This window comes from Protopterus annectens, chromosome 5.part0, assembly GCF_019279795.1.
Source record: "Protopterus annectens isolate FY-2018-M chromosome 5.part0, PAN1.0, whole genome shotgun sequence".
NCBI classification, from domain to species: Eukaryota; Metazoa; Chordata; order Ceratodontiformes; family Protopteridae; genus Protopterus; species Protopterus annectens.
The window spans coordinates 311271547-311288513 of NC_056735.1; the positions used below are offsets into that span (position 1 = coordinate 311271547).

The following is a 16967-nucleotide window of genomic DNA, read 5'->3' on the forward strand; positions in this document are numbered from 1 at the left end:
GCTGGAATCCATGCAGTGTACCTGCTAGCCAGTAACTGAATTTACTAAAAAGTGGCTGAGTTCCTGGCCCTTGCCTCCCGGGTTCTTTTTTTCACACTGGGAGAGCTGAGGTCAAGTGCCCAGCCATCTTGTAAAGTCCCAACCTTTGAGATTGTTGATGCAGAATACAGTTGCCTACATGTGGACAGGGAGCAAGTTAATAAGGTTCTAAATGACCTAACACAATTCATTTAGTTATTGCAGATAAAGTGTTTGACATGTGACAATTAATTATTTTACAGTTGTTTATCAGGAAAGTCAGACTGGACAAAATGTCCTTTTTCTGCTTAGGCCCGGGGAGAAAATATCTACATTTGTCAACAGTAAGATACATATACAACATAGATACAAAATATTGATTCAATCTCTGATGCAAATGCACAATGAAAATAAATACATGTTACATTTTTCACTGATACAATCATATAGTCTAGGTAGGCTACAGTCATATAGTCTACGCAGGCTACAAAGAGTAGCAGTACTGTGATAGTAGGTAGAAAACAAGCAAAGTTAAGTATAAGGTAGGATTGGTGGTGTTCGAGACCATAGTGTACTTCACTGAGAGTAATTCTCCTTTTCCCATTGTTGCATGACAATGGCATGAGTTTGGTAGGTACAGAGGGCTACTAGTGAGTTTTACAGGTAAAATTTGTTCTCTGTTTTTGAACAGCTGTGCTGTGATCATGGAAGATGCGTGTAATGTTAAGAATATACCTGTTGATGGGAAGAAACTTTGAGAGAATCTGAGTCTTGGACTCACTTTCTTATTTCTTGACAGGGGAAGGGGACTCTCGAGAGAGTGCATTTTTTTTCCCCTTCGAAATCTGGTCTAGTCTGAGATTTTGGGGACAAACTTGCTTTGATTCACTGTTCTTTTAAACCTGGGGTAGGTGGCTCACAGTAGCTTGTGAGTTTCTTTATCTTTAGAGGTGAAGAATTTTTTCAGTTAGTTCTGCTTTGTCATAACCTGTAGTCAGTCCCGTCCCCCCAATACTAATTTTTCTTGTTTTTCTCTTTCTTTTTATGTGGCCAAATTTCTTTTGCCTATAGGCTATCCCTGTGGCCACCTTATTTGACAGGTCGTCCTGGAAATGGCACATGGCTTTTTCTGCTGTTATGTGAAAGTCTTTTTTTCCTTCTATTCTTTTTATTTTGTCCCACTGGTCATCTGTTTTCAGTTGGACCTGTCTGTTCTTCCAGCCCTTCTACCAAGGCAAGACATCCTTCATTTCACTTTTTCCATATTGCCCCTCCTTCAGGTGTTCCTTTGCCCTCCACGTCCACCACCATTCCATGTTTTTCAGTGTGGTTGCTTACAATATTGATTTATGTATTCCTGTGGAGCTCACTTTTCTCCAAGCATTCACAGGATAGTGTGAAATAGCATAAATTGAGATTACTGTATGATTACCTCTTGACCTGTCTTCCATTTATATCTACTTGATCAGAGGTGTTCCTCTTCCTTGCTTGGGTCCAGTTTTGTACTAATTCCTGTTCCCTCTAAGACCTGGATCTAGGCACAGCTCACTTCACTGCTGAAAGACTAAGGTGTCCTGTAACTTTAGTTGTCTTACTACTTGCTTGCCTCGTTGTCCCGCTCCTAATCCTTTCATCTTTCTAGTTCCATGGTTCTGTTAAGCTTACAGTATGTGTGCCTTCAGAACATATGGTATGCATGTGATACTTTCGGCAGATTTTCACTACCTACTTTTATTTATCCCTTTATTGACTTCAGCAGTTTCCTTATTTGTGTACTGGTGGCAGGCAACCGAGTTTGGAGTTGGAGAGCCCAATACTTTGAGAGCACCTTTCTTTTTTTTTTGGGGGGGGGGGGGCAAAAGTTGATGAGGTTTTTCTGTTAACCACAAAGGCCCCTTTTCAGGATTCAACCTAGCTGTAAAAATAAATGCCAAATACAAGTTCTTAATTAAAACCACAGAATAAGGTAGGACTGCCTGTGATTGTACACAGATGTGTGCAGATTCATACTTCCCTGGTCAGCAGTGACTGGAGAAATGTAGGACTCGCCACTATGTATGAGAGGAGGTGAGAGAAAAGTTGTACTTGGAAGAAATTAGAGAATTTCTGAAAAGGGTATTTAAGCCCTTCCCACAGCTCCAGTGCTCTGTGCTATACAGCTTCCTTGTGCAGAGCATTATTCCCATACAGTAAGACTTTCTCACTTTGACTGCATTTGAGAGGGCTTCATTTTGCTCTCTCTCTGTTATGTAACTGACTTGTCTTAGATGCCACCCAAACTGAAAGGCTACTTTTTGTACTTTTCAGGTGCTAATAAAATTGGAAAGTTGCATTGGCAGGCATATTCTAAAAAAAAATAAACGTTCATCTGTAATGTCTTAACATTGTGAATGGGTTGTAATGCTTTCTCTAACTCTGGCAAAAACAAGGATGTACATAAAAATCAGACATTTTCAAGAGTGCTTTATGTGATCCTCTTCACTTAATTGTCCATGCCACCAATACATATGTCCTTACCAACACCACTTCCTCTCTGCTGCTTCTCATGTGTATCTCTTGGCCACATCTTCTTCATTATCTTGTTTGTTTCATCTCTGGCACCCTCTTCCTTTTCTCCCAGTACTGAGTGTGCAATTTGATCAGCCCCCCCCCCCCCATACCATATCTCCCCCATACCATATCTTCTGCCCATCTTTCTTTTGCTGTGCCGCCTTACTCTAGTCATACTCCGTGACTGTCCTCCTCCCCACAGAGGGTTTCCTTTTGATCCTCTGAGTATTCCAGCAGCAGAGTATTGTGTGTGAGCATGTTATGTATTTGTATGTTCACTCACAGTATGTGTGTTATATGGTATGTTTATTGCATAAAAAGTTTCCTCCCTGTTTTTGGCACATTTTATACGTTTTTGTTTGAAGATTTGGTTTAGACTTTAAGGACAATGTGCTGCTTACAATAAAGCCAATATCAGAGTTCATGAAGTAGTAATACATTCACTTTTCTGCTTGGTTGTTTAAATGTTTGAAGATTGTTTGCTTTATTCACTTATTTAAAATTAATTTTGGTTTAAATCAGGTATGTACAAACATGTTAAGTACACTAAGGCCAATGGTTTGTGTGTTAGAAGTGATGTGGAGGCACACCCTAATTAAGTCATTTGGCCAGGTATTGGTGATGGATGCAGACTGGCTTTATATCCTGATGTGTGAGCTTAGTGCTTCTCTGCCTGTTTGCTATTATGCCTTAAAACACAGACAAGAATGTACAGTTAAGATTTTTATGGTTTGTTGGGATACTAAGTTGTCTTTTTCTCTCTCTCTTTTTCACCCCTCTAGTTTCCAAGCCAGCCCCACACTGGGAAGGAACAGCAGTAATCAATGGAGAGTTTAAAGAGTTGAAGAAAACTGACTTTCTTGGAAAGTACTTGGTCTTCTTTTTCTACCCACTGGATTTGTAAGTAGTATCTTGTTCTTAAAATTACCATTACTCCTTAATCTAGAAGTTTAAATTGCATTCTCTTGGCCTAGGGTGAAAAGGTAGGGGGAGGTATGCAAATTCAGTGCTGATTCTACAACTTTTAACATTTTGTATTTAATTTTGTTTATGCACCCTCTAGTTATGAAGTCTTAATTTCAAACAGACAGTGTTGCCTATGCATTGCCTAGTAACGTGTATATTGTGTTATAGTAGCACATTTTGGAATTCCTGTACACCCAAGATCATGAGAGGCATGAGCCCCCAGAGTACAAGTGCCTTTCTATGTGTAGTAGTACTTTGGTGCACAACCCAGCATGTGTTGCTGCACTTATGAAATGGTATTTTTTGTTTGTTTTTTTGGGGAGAGTAATTCTCAGGAGGTGCATATTTTATGCATACATTGAATGTATTTTACACAGTAACCATTTGAAATGTCAGGACCCGCTAGAGCAAGTCCCAAAATACAGACTGAATAGCCAAAAGAATGAACTTATGTATACCAAGTCCAGTCCAAGGTGCCATTTCCTCTTTCTTTGGGGTATACCAGTCTGAGTAGGTATATACAAGTTTGGGTGTTTGGGGGGGGGGGGGGGCTTGTTTGCACTGTGCATTTCTAGTGCCGACATTTCAATAGGGAGCCATTTTACACACCGCAGTTAGCCAGTTGGATTGTTTGACCTCATGTTACCGTAATATGTATACCTGTATGTTGCTGATATTTCTCAAGTACTGTTTCCAGTTAAGAATTTGTATTTTATTGAATCCCTTTGACTGTTCCATCTCTGAAATAAGCTTTAGTACTCTGGCAAAGCTATGTTATATGGGTTGGAGACGGTGGCATTGACAAAAAGGCAGGACTCAAAGCTGGACGTTGCAAAGTTAAAGATGTTAAGATTTGCACTGGGTGTGATGAGGATGGAAAGGATTAAGAATCCGTATATTAGAGGGTCAACTCAGGTTGGGCGATTTGGAGACCAAGCCAGAGGCGCAAGATTGTGTTGGTTTGGACATGTGCTGAGGGATGCTGGGTATATTGGGGAAAAAGATGCTAAGTATGCAGCTGCCGGGTAAGAGGAAAAGAGGAAGGCCCTAAGATATGGTTTATGGATGTGGTGAGAGAGGACATGCAGGTGGTTGGTGTGACAGAGCAAGATGCAGAGGACAGGAAGAAATGGAAACAGATGATCCGCTTTGGCGACCCCTAATGAGAACTGAATGAGAGACTACTCTGGCAAAGTATTGATTGGTGATTCAGATTATGATGGAGTTCATATTAATACAGAGACAAAGAATTATTTAACCAGAGAAGCTTTTGGAGTTGAGGAGACCAATGTGGCATTTGCACTAATTTTAAAGTACAGTTGATTCACTGGCTGCAATAAAATGATGCCTCTGAGTGCCCTTGCATATGGTTTAGTACAGCTATGTGAGTACTTCTCCAAACAGTGCAGGTGTAGCTCTATATTTCTTGGTTGTAAACTAATAGTTTACCAGCTCTACCAAGATTGTGTCCAAACTTTTTCAAGCACTCCCTTGCTGATGTTCTAATGGCTATCAACACTGCAACTCCTCTATCTCCCTGGACTACAGAAGGGAGTAATGTGATCTGATTATTCAAACCAAAGCCTTTAGCCAGAAAGTGCTGTCTTTATTTGCTTTTGACATCCTACCATGTCACCAACAGCAAGCTATATCTTTGTGCATCAAAAAATTAGACGTCATTGTCATTGTACATCATGCAGCAATAGAAAAATACTTCTGACAGCAGAGGTAAAAGATACGACATTACTGGTTGTGGAACAAAAAGCCATAGTGTGCTGACCACACCCTGTGTGAACAAGTGCCCTAAAAGCACATTAGTGGCAATTTAAGAGTGCCAGAAAAGCTGTCTCCTCCCTTTCTATCTGAATGTTCCACATTTTAGTTACAGGATTGGATGAGGCCGGGTCCTCTCTTAGGAATCCAAATACATATGGTACTGTTCATGGCAGTATTCAACACAAAAGCATGAAGACTGTACAACATGAAACTTAGACCAGCCAGATCAGAAAACTAATCATTAAGTATTACTGCACTAAATACAGAGGACAGATGGAATACACCAACTCGGCAGAGTCAAATTGCTATAACAGTAAATGTAGAACTTTTTACTATGCAACTTTTATCCCTCTCTAGTGATTAAAATACAGGTTGAATATCATACCATATATCCATAACATTCAAGGAGACCTCCTCTTTGCACCCTGAAGGGTTGCCGTAGTAAACGCCACCCATCATCCATAGACTGATCAGGCTGTAATATTTGCTAAAGGCATGGGAAGGGGGACAAGCCTGCTTCCAACTAGTGGAAAGTGTATATGCCCTACTTCATGTCATTTAATGTTCAGAAAAATGCTTTGTGGAGGGGAAGAGAGGGGAGAATGCTAACAGCAAGTAAAAACACTTTTCTTAATAGTGTTTTATTTGTGGTGCATAGTTTTCTGTGCATGCTATTTAAGTTTAAACAGGTTTTTCTTTTTCTCCCCTCTTCTCTTTTCCTCCTTGTACAGTTTTGAGAAATATAGGCAATGCAGTGATAAAAAAAAAAAAAAAAAAACTAAGGGAGCATGGTTAAAAAGGCATGGCAATTTTAAAACTAATGTGCTTTTTTCATTCTTGCATGGGGGAAATGACTGATTTAAGGGTCTTTGTTTTAAGAGAGAGCAAGTGAGGCTTTTTTCTAGCAGTTGCATGTAAGTATACTAAGTAGCATTTCTGCATCTGGTCTTCATGTCTCCATGGAGACAATCTGATAAAGAGAAACTGGAGACAGTCTGGTGGAAGGGAATTGGCTGAGGGTAAAGAAAAAATAAACAGAGAAATTGGCTAGGACATAATGCTCTCTGAAAACAGTCAGGGGTTTTCCCAGGTGTGACAGTTTGGTTTAATTAGACCTGAAGTAAAGTTTTCTCGTTTTAAAAGGTATGGGGATATTAATATAAACAGGTGCTTTTCTTTTTTCTTTCACCCTTCTCTATTTTTCTTTGCTCAGTTTTAAGAAATGTAGGCACTGCAGTAGAAAAAAAAACTAAGAGGGGAGTTGATGGGGGGAGAGAGGAAGGGTTTGATTAAGAGCGTGTGACAAAAGAAAAATGTGCGTTTTCTTTTGACTGAGTTAAAACCCTAGGCATTATCCAGTAACAAGTTTATTACCAAGTATGTAAATGAAAAAAGTGTTGAATAATCTAAGGCTTTTTTTCTGATAAACAAGATGCCCTTAGCAGGTTTGTCTGGTTTGCATGTCACTAGAAGACAATTTGATAAAGAGAAATGGCTTGGCGAAAGTGTTTACTGAAAGCATTCAAGTGCTTTCTCAACTGGGATAGCTATAAAGACGTACAAAGTCAAATAGCACTTACTAGTAGCGCAGGCTGTACCATGTGTCTTAGCATGACTAACCTTTCTTTTTGGTTAACTTTAGCCTGTGTAGCTATTTATTTAGAATTATGTTCTTATGAGGAAAAAAAAACTTCAATATTTGTATGTACTTTGTTTTGTGTGTTTAAGTTGTTGGGTTTTAGGAGTGTTTTGGGGGGTTTGCTCTGTTTGAGGGCTTGCAAAAAAAAAAAAGTTGTGGAAGATGTGGCATAGGCACAAGTGGATATGACAAGAAACTATTGTATAAAAGACCAATCTGCCACAGTGTATACATGTAACATAAAAGCTGGGACTAGACATTTAACAAAAAAGCAGTTGTACGTAAAAGGTGGTGGTAATAACTATATAAGAAAATGATTCTTTCTGTAAGGTCTTTCAATCTGAATGGTCTTACAGATAAACATAAGAGTAGTGAATTCAGTACTAGGAGTTTACGGTGAATTTGCATATTACTCCGATACAAAAACTGGGCTTGGCTAGATTTTATATCTCTCAGGAACACGTGTACTTAATTGAAGGTCTTGAAATGCACCCAATAACTATTTCAGATCATGTGTCAATAATTAAAATAACACAAAATAACAATAAAAATGAGACAGTGGCACTTTTCCCACCTATCTGTTGAAAAGAGAGGAATTCAAGGAATGAGTTTTGGAATTAGTTCAGGAGTTATAGTACCAAATGTAGCCAACAATCCAAGAAAAATACCAGAAGTACTAGGACAGTACTCCAACAGAATATTTAAGCGCTTTCGGTTGGACCTTCCAACCTTTCAAAGTAATCACAGTAAAAGCACTCATTATTATATAGTGCCAATCAATCAATAATTCAATTACTGCCGTAAAGTTAAAAGGACATAAACATATCCCAACTCATAAAACGTAAAGCTAAAATATAGGACATACAAAGCATGTCGAACACACAAATGACACAAATATACACATGCCCACACGTATAATAAAATTATATCTGTAAAACTTAAGATTTAAAACACTAGATAAAGCTACTACATCATTGATACCAGGTACTAAGGTGGCATTTGAATAAATCTGCCACCAATATTCCCTATTTTCTAGTAATATTTTCCAAGGGCCACCCCTTGGACCTTTTTTTTTTACCTGTTCTAGGATTACAAATCCAAATTTATGGCAGTCATTTTCCTGTATATGTCTAGGCAAAGCATTGGTACACTTAACCTTAACAATAATGTCATAAAAATGTTCGTAAATGCGCTGCTTTAATTTTCGTTCCATTTTACCAATATAATAAGCTGTAAAATCCAAGCACTTAGCTTAAACTATCCCTCTAGTATTACAGTTAGAAGCCATTAATAGAAACATTTTTACTACCTAGTACATTATCACATTCCAATATATATCTACACTGATTGCACATACCACATTTTTTCATATTCCCAGATTGCCATTTTTCACCTTTAGTAATGGAATTGCACCAATCTTTCATGTTTTTCTCCCTTTTATATATAATATTTGGACGGATACCCACTATATGGCTTATGTCCTTATCCATCGAAATAATTTCCCAATTTTTATTCATAATATTGGCTATATTAGCACTATCTTCTGTAAAAGTTGTAATAAAACTATTACTTGAATATATATCCTTCTTTTCCTTTGGTCCATTTATACCGATATTATCAATATTATTTATACCATTCACATTAGTTAATACTAATGTTCCATCAAATTCTAAATTACTATTTAATCCCATCACAGTAATTACTTTTCTTTTAATAAAGTATAGATACCTGATAATCTCTTCCTTGTTACTTCCCCTGAAATGGCATCCACTAATGTTTTGGGATAAAGTCTATTCAAAAACATAGTTCCTATAAACTTGATTTCATCTAAAAATTCATTGTCCAACATAAGCATCCTGGCAGGTTTTACCATTTGTCCTTTAATGACTGCCTTTTTAATATAAATAGGGTGATTACTGGAAAAATGAAGGAACTTATTTGAATACGTTTTCTTCCTATGAATGGAAGATTTTACATAGCAGCCCCCCCCCCCCCCCCCCACACACACACACACACACACACACATCCTTGGTTAAACCTCCAAATATGTAATACTGTTTTCTCTACAGCATAAGAGAAGGATAAAAACTCAGTTGTCATTCAAAAACATCCTATAACAGTTGTTGTGGACCACACCATGCTAAAAACAAATTATCCAAAAAGTGGGTATAAAGTTTTATAAATTCCATGTACTTTGATTTAAACAAGCATTTCATTTCCCAGTGCGCCATAACTGCATTGGCATATAATGGGCCCACTGGGGAACCCATAGCTACTCCTCTAACTTGCTTAAAATAGTGACCCTCATAAAAAAAATATATAATTATCCAATACCAATTCCATCCGTTGGACTAGTGTGTTAATTTTATCCTGGCCTACATGCAATACACTTGAAAAAAGTTCCCTAAACCATTCTAGGCCTAGTTCATGTGAGATACATGTATATAAATCCTTCTCATCCGCTGTAACGAATACAGCATTCAATGAGTATTTAATTGATTACACTTGGTCAAGAAATCCCACGAGTCCTTACTTAAATAATCCAATGTTGGTAACTTATTTTTTAATTGACTTGTCAATATATTTTGCTATGTAATGTTTTTGATTGCCCCCATCCACAGTTGGCTGTAAAGGTGGATTTTCAAGGTCCTTGTGTGTTTTGGGGACACTAAATATAGTAGCAACTTTGGGTGTATTAATATTCATAAACTCATGTTCTTGTTCATTAATCTGCCCCTGAAATAGTAAATAATTTAGCAAATAGTCAATTCTACCATAAGAAATGGTTACTTAATTGATAGATGTTTCCAAATAGCTTTCGTCATATAATAGATTTAACATTTTTTGATGATAACACAATAAATAACAATAAGGCCACCGCCTTTGTCCGGTTGCATTAATGAAATGTCACTTCTTTCCTTCAGTTCTTGCATTAATTTTCTCTGGGCAAAAGTAAGATTTCCATTCATATTATTGTCCCTATGCTTTTTAGTAAATGCCTTGTGTCAATTTCGCAAACACGGTCAAAGACTTTTAAAGTAGGGTGAAGTTCAGGGTTAAATGCACTCTGTATATGTAAGGGATTGTCAATTATTCTATTTGTCCCATCAAATACTATGGCTAAGTTTCCTTAAAAATAGTTTTAACTCCCTAATGATTTCAGTAACATTAGCTCTTCTTGATGGGACAAATGTTAAACCTTTTACTGAACACACTGTTGTAAGCTGAACCCTACTATAATTAAAATTATTAGTCACCTGTACTGTTCACAACACACTTAACGTAAATCCAATATTCTTTTGTCTACCGAATCTGACGTTGCTGGTTCCTCGAAGCAGAACCCTTCCTGTTGTAATTGTAAGTCGTACTGTAATTCATCTGTGATGCAGAGTTCCCCCTCCTGTTCCGTACCCTCTCTGATCGCAGGTTGCCCGGCTGTAAAGGGCACTCATGGAACCCCTGATTAATTCCTGTAGCTTCATCTCGTTGATTTTGTTCCCTGCTAGGTCCTGGGTCGCTATTATGCAAAAATTGTTGGTTTTCTGGTGGTTTAGGATACGCTTTACCGTAATCTAAGCGGTCCCTTTCTAACTTCAGTTCTTCCGCTCAGTGACGGCTTTGCTGACGTCATCCACTTCTGTAAAAATGTTGAGATATTGCGTTTTTTATTGAATTAAAACACAAATCCTTGATGTTTCCCTCCATGGACCTAATTTGCTGACTTAAATTGTCCATTTGTAGGGTATTGTGTTTTATCAAGATATCAAGCAGTTCACAGCCCTGTTTGTCAAACAGCTGCAGTAACTCGCAATGTAATGCACTATATTCCAAACAAGTCCCATTGGAAACTTGCTTCCGATACCTTAAACTTTTTGGTATCTGCTTTCTTTTGACATTCTTTAAAGTATGTGTTCTCTTGTACCTGTCTACGATACTTTAACATGTTGTCATGAAATAAATCAAGTGCCATATGTAAAGACGAAGTAGCATTATTCTTCATAGTCTTAAGTCCACACTTGCATGCCTATTTCGATCCTGTTCACCCAAAACTAAATACTTCACTTTGAGAGTGTCCATGATTGGTGTTCGATCCATTAACACCCTGAAAGTTATGGAACGATTGCCAGACTAGTGTAGTCAAGTTCTGAACCGATTTGTTGCGGAACTTCAAATTCCCTCTTGGGAATATACAAAATATCATCCGTGAGTACTTTCAGCATCCATACTATAGTACCATATGTAGCCAGCAATCTGATAAAAATGCCAGAAGTACTAGGACAGTACTCCAACAGAATTTTATTAATTATGATAAGCAGTTTCGGTTAGACCTTCCAACCTTTTGTCCTTTTAACTTTAAGGTAGTAGGTGTATTTAGTGAGTGCTTTTACTGTGATTACTTTTGTCTGAAGAAGGTTGGAAGGTCTAACCAAAAGCACTTACCATATTAATAAAATTCTGGAGTATTGTCCTAGTACTTCTGGTATTAGTTCAGGAGCTACTAGAGAACAGGATTTTCTTCTGAAAATATAGCTAGGAGTGGGATAAAATTCTAGTGGAAGTTTAAAACTAAGGTGGAAATAAAAGAAAGGGAGATATGGTTAAACGGTAACAAGAATTATTTAGAGAGATTGACAAATGTTGAAGTATTGCAAAATAGGGGGAAATCTGTCAGAACAAGAAAAGGAGCAACTGCAGAATGCTAAATGGAAAATAAGGGATTACTTGGACAGTATGTGCAAGTTTAGAAAGATTGCTATTAAGCCACTGTTTTTTGATCATTGTAGAGCACAGAAACTTTTAGCACAACAACTCAGGCAAAAGAAAGGTGGAAAAGGCTGTCCCTAAGCTTAGGGAGCCTGTAACAAGGAAGATGAGAGACCCTGTAGAAGTACTAGAAATATTTCAGAAATTTTATGAAGGTTTGTATAAATCAGAGAAAGATGGAAACCAAGAAAAGGTACAAATAGAAATGTTTATGGAAGAATTAAATATGCGCAGGTTAGAGGTAGATGAGGCTCAGTTACTAACAGTGTAGGATAGGAAGGGATGAGATAAGAATGGCTATGTATAACCAATCTATAGGAAAGTCCCCAGGAGTAGATGGTATTCCTGTGTAAGTTTGGAAGTTAGGACAGGGAAAAAAATGATAAAGATGATAAAGATCTGGAAAAAAAATGATAAAGATCTGGAAGGTTTTCTTTAGCAGTATTTTAAGTGGAGGAGAACTACCAGCATCCTGGAAGAAGGCGGTAGTAATGGTAATACCTGAAAAGGGTAAAAGAGCCATGAGATCCAGCTTCATACATGCCCATTTCAATACTAAACCTTGATTTTATGTTTATAATGGCTAAAAGAATGGCAAAAGTGATACCAAAATTGATGGATATGGATTAGTGTGATTTTGTGGAGGGGAGGCAAACATTTGACTATTAACAGAACTTTGATCCAGAGGGAAGCAGAATGTAAAAAAAAATCCATATTTATTGGTGGGTCTTGATACAGAGAAAGCATTTGACAGAGTAGACTTCATGAGCAGGGCAATGGAATAATTTGCTTTCCCTGATAAAATTGCAAGTTTGAGTAGAAGAATATATGAGGGATCTGAGGTGCTAATTAAGGTGGGTGGTGTCCTCTCAGGTAATTTCTGCTTGAGTAGAGGAACCAGGCAGGGTTGTCCGCTTTCCCCTTTGTTGTTTGCATTATATTTAGAATCGCTGGCAAAGAAAATAAGGGAATTCAGAAATTCAAGGATGTAATTGTTATGGTAGTCAGGAAGAGGTGGCTCTTTTTGCAGATGATATTTTATACATGACAAAACCAGAAAGGGACATTACAGTGTTGTGAACATTTTGTATCCCAAGAAGATATTAAATTCCCTTAAAATTATTAAAGCTAAAACAAAGGCAGTAGTGGTAAATTATGTACCCACACACACATTGGTCCAACAAAATCCGTATTTGTGGGACCATGATAAAATTAAGTATTTAGGAGTATGGATTAGAAATGACTCCCTTGTGGCAGCTAAGGATATGTGGGAAGAGACTACACCGAAGATTATACAAAACAGGAAGCTGAAAGCTTTGTTATATGGATATGGGTACTAAGATACAACCCCCTTGTACACAGGTCAGGCATATTTTTATCAACTAGAGGAAAAGCTGTGGGGAGCAATTAAGAGTTTAAGGATTTTATCTGGGAAGGGAAGACAGCAAGGGTCAAGTGGGATAAGCAGACTAGGATTACCCAATTTAAGGGGGTGTTTTACAGCAACACAGTTAAGGCTCTTGTACATAGCACAAGCAGAAAACTATAATTCAAAGTGGAAAGGAATCATGCTGATACAGGGAAGAAGCTGAAGGAGAGATTGGGATTTTGGATGCTGACTCTTAAGGAGAACAAAAATCCATACAGAGCATTAAATAGCGGGGAGTATTCTAAGAACCAAACCAGCATGAGAATGGAGAAGAGATTTTGCCGATGGGGATGACTGGTCAGGGATACAGATAATATTTATTTTATTTATTTTTTATTTTACATTTGTTGACCGGGCTAGTCCAGCTGGATATATGTCCATTTTCAGTGGAGGCCTGGGGAGAAAAGCTCCAACGGTATTACAAGTAATTCACAGAAACAAGCAAAACAAGGTAAAAATTATAAACACATTGAGTCAGAACATGAGATACACATGCAGACAGGCATAATCCTAGCAGGAAATTACATAAACAAAGTTTAGTAGATATTTCCTATACAAATTCTAAAAATATGAGTATATAATATGGAAAAAGGTGAAAAAGAAAATAAAAATATATATATATTTTTTAACATATGTCTATAGGATGTTGTGTGAGGAGGAATTAAGGAGGAAAGAGTGGAAGACTAGACAAAGATGAGATATCTAACAAGAGTTAGAAAAAAGGCCGTCACCTGCAGAGTTATTGGGTTTTTGGGTTATTGAGTTTGTTTGAAGAGCGTAGGTGTTTCAAGTTATTATAAGGCGTAATGAGGTTAGAGAGAATTGGTGTTTTAGAAGGCTGATATAGAATTTTGTGAGCAGTTAAGAGTTAATAGGCAAGAAGGGACTGGAATTTATTGCAGAAAACTGGCAAAGGAATATAGTAACAGAGATAAAACAACCGGAATTGAGATATTTAGAAAATGGTAGGAGCAAATTACATAGAAAAAAATGTGGGAGTAATACATGCAGAGTAGGAAGAGGTTTAAAAGAATGCAGGATATGAGTGAGCTATGTCATAATCTGTGCAGGCATTATCATTCAAACATAAGTGATATGCCAATAAGATTTGGGAAGTATAATGTTTTTCAACTAAATTTATGTCAGTGTAGTTTTTCATTTATATAACTGTATGATTGTGTCGTGATAATTTAATAAAAATGTTTCTTGCTTTAAAAAAAAAAAAAAAAAAGGTGCTTGGGGTACCTAACAAAGAAGTAAGTGTGCATGCAAAGAGATGGTGTCCATACGTCTCAACCTGGAGACATCAAAAATGTACACAAAGGCCCATGAAAAGTAGGTACAATTGGCCAAACGTCTGGACACTGATTAACATAGAATTTGCATACATAGTTATGTTAATCCCATCCACCCCAATGAAATTGTGGGATACCAACATTGAAACACAAATTGAAGAACAGACAAAATATTTATTTAAACGCATAATATAACCAGAACAGTGGTGTTTTCTTTATTTTAACATTTCAGCTTGTATCAAACTTTGAACTTGTACAAAACTAAAATGCAATTTTCTTTTGTAAAAATAACATTACCTGCAAGTAAATTGACTACATTCTAAGTTTATAAGAACAGCATTTTACGTCTGTGTCCCTATTTTTGAGTCTTTGCCCCCCATTACTTAAAGCTTTATCCAAATTTCTTGTGTTAGGAAGTTGAGAGATGTGCTTCAGTTTAACATTTCATCTGAAATGACAGCATGTGCAGCACACCCCGTATGCTATACTGTAGCATCAATATTGGAGAATTTAATCCAAGCACCTGGGGTAAAAAAGAACGCACAGCCTTCTGATATTCTAGCACCAAAAGTGAATGTGCTACCTGTTGAGCTTCTCACACCATGAAAACTCTGCAAAACATATAGCTTTAAATAACTTAATTCCAAGTGCAAGTTAGAGCCATATTAACAAGATGGCACATTTTGAAAATGCAAAACATACAGCACCGAGAGAGATAATCAACTTTTATTTCATAAAATGGGTGGTGACAACTGGAACGTTCCTCCAAATGAGGTACACTTGGATAGGTATGACGTATTACCTTTTGTAGTATGCAATAATTATATGCATTACCATCCTTGTCTACACTATGCTGTGTTTACATATCTGATCAACTGCTGCACACAGATTAATGCATTTTGGTGAACATAGTAAACCATACCCTCAGACAGAGCACTTAACAAATCTGGGACAAACCTCAACAGAATTGTGGACAAATCCAGAAATAATTAGGAGTACTTAATTTATCAGTACTGTTAACTCAAGACATTGACAGAATAAGAGAATGTGAATCAGTGTACATTCTCTGAAGTAAAAGAGGTCTGTAACCGTTGACCTGATGTTGTCAAACTTCATCTATTTTTGACTTGCTGGTGTACGGTTCCGATCCTCAGAACTAATCCGCTGATATATAGCTCGCGTCAGCCAAAAACTCTCTCGAGCTGCTAATCTGCCCACAATGCCCCCCTCCACATTACCTCGGATCTCGTTTGCTGCTCTTAAGACAAGATGAGTCAGCCAGTTACTCTTGTGGTTGAGTAAAAAATATTTTATATACCGTCTCTTATCCTTTTATTCTCTAGTTTAAATTTCTTGGTCTACCCTTGTGTGTTTTCCCCTTACCGTTTGTATTTTTCCCTCAACTATCATTTGTAATTGCCCCCCCCCCCCATCTCTCCTTTCTACCATCATTGGTAGATTTTTTTTCTTATGGCGTGACTAAATTTTCTTTCTTTTATTTCTGTCTGCCTCTTCTGCCCTTTTTATTCAGGACAATGGCGGAAAAAAAACAAAAAGCTCCACTACAAGCTTCAAACAATGTGCAGAGTACAGCAGAAAAATGCCAGACTCTGATAACCGTTAATGTTGTGTGTACTGCTTGTATGCTTCACACTTGTCTGACTATGATGTGTCAGGGTTTCAGCAACAGAACTCTGACAGAGAGGAAGAACAAGCTCATTGTCAAAGGGCTCCTAAAAGCCTCATTTGAAGAAGTCTTGTCCAAGGCTGACCAGTTTCCTCTGGATCAAAATACTGTTTTGGTGCCAACGTCTCCTTCAGCACCAACTGTTAAGAAGCAAAAACATGCATCGGAAGGTTCCTCTTTGGAACCAAAACCTAAAGGTCTGAATCGTTGGCACAGAGAGCTTTACTGATGCCATCGACACTGACCATGATAACTACAAAATCATTGACCACTATGGTTGCGGTACCGGCACCAGCTATTATGGCTGTGCCGGCACGGATATCACCCATGGTCTGCAGACTGTGCCAAAGCCTGTTGTCTGTCCAGCCCAGGACCACTTATTTCCCCCTCCTTGGATCTGGACAACTCCCTAGCCCTTTCATGGAAAGACTCGAGTCTCCTGAGATGTCTATTCGCTCTACCAGAAGTTTTTTGGACGTTGATATTGTTAGGTTGGTGGATCAGATCCTGACAGCCAGGTCTTCCTTCATCTTCCCTGCCCCATCTCCCCTCTGGTGCAGAGGGTTACATCCCTACAACCCCTTCTTATTCTCCTTCTTTGACCTCATCACAGGCCTTTGAGATCTCCACTCCAACTTTGCAGGTACCAGTGACTTTGCGAAGACAAAGTTGTCTGTGCCAGAATCTGGGTCTGATGCTTTCAGTGCTTACGGCACCATCAGGCCCGAGGGGTTCAAGCTTGCACCAAGTTTTCTTTGGAGCCAGCCCTGTGTCTTCGGGCTGCACTGACAGAGGACCCCTCCTCAGTCCTGGTTTGTTAGGTAGATCCCTCTGGGTGGGATG

General features: G+C 38.0%; 1 protein-coding gene across 1 annotated transcript in view; it reads left to right on the forward strand.

The window, feature by feature from the left end:
- Positions 1 to 16967, forward strand: part of PRDX4 (peroxiredoxin 4) — a 158238-nt gene that overhangs the window by 26015 nt on the left and 115256 nt on the right. The window contains exon 2 of the mRNA XM_044072290.1: positions 3351 to 3468. Within this exon, the coding sequence (XP_043928225.1) occupies positions 3351 to 3468 (118 nt within the window). The remainder of the gene's footprint in view (positions 1 to 3350; positions 3469 to 16967) is intronic.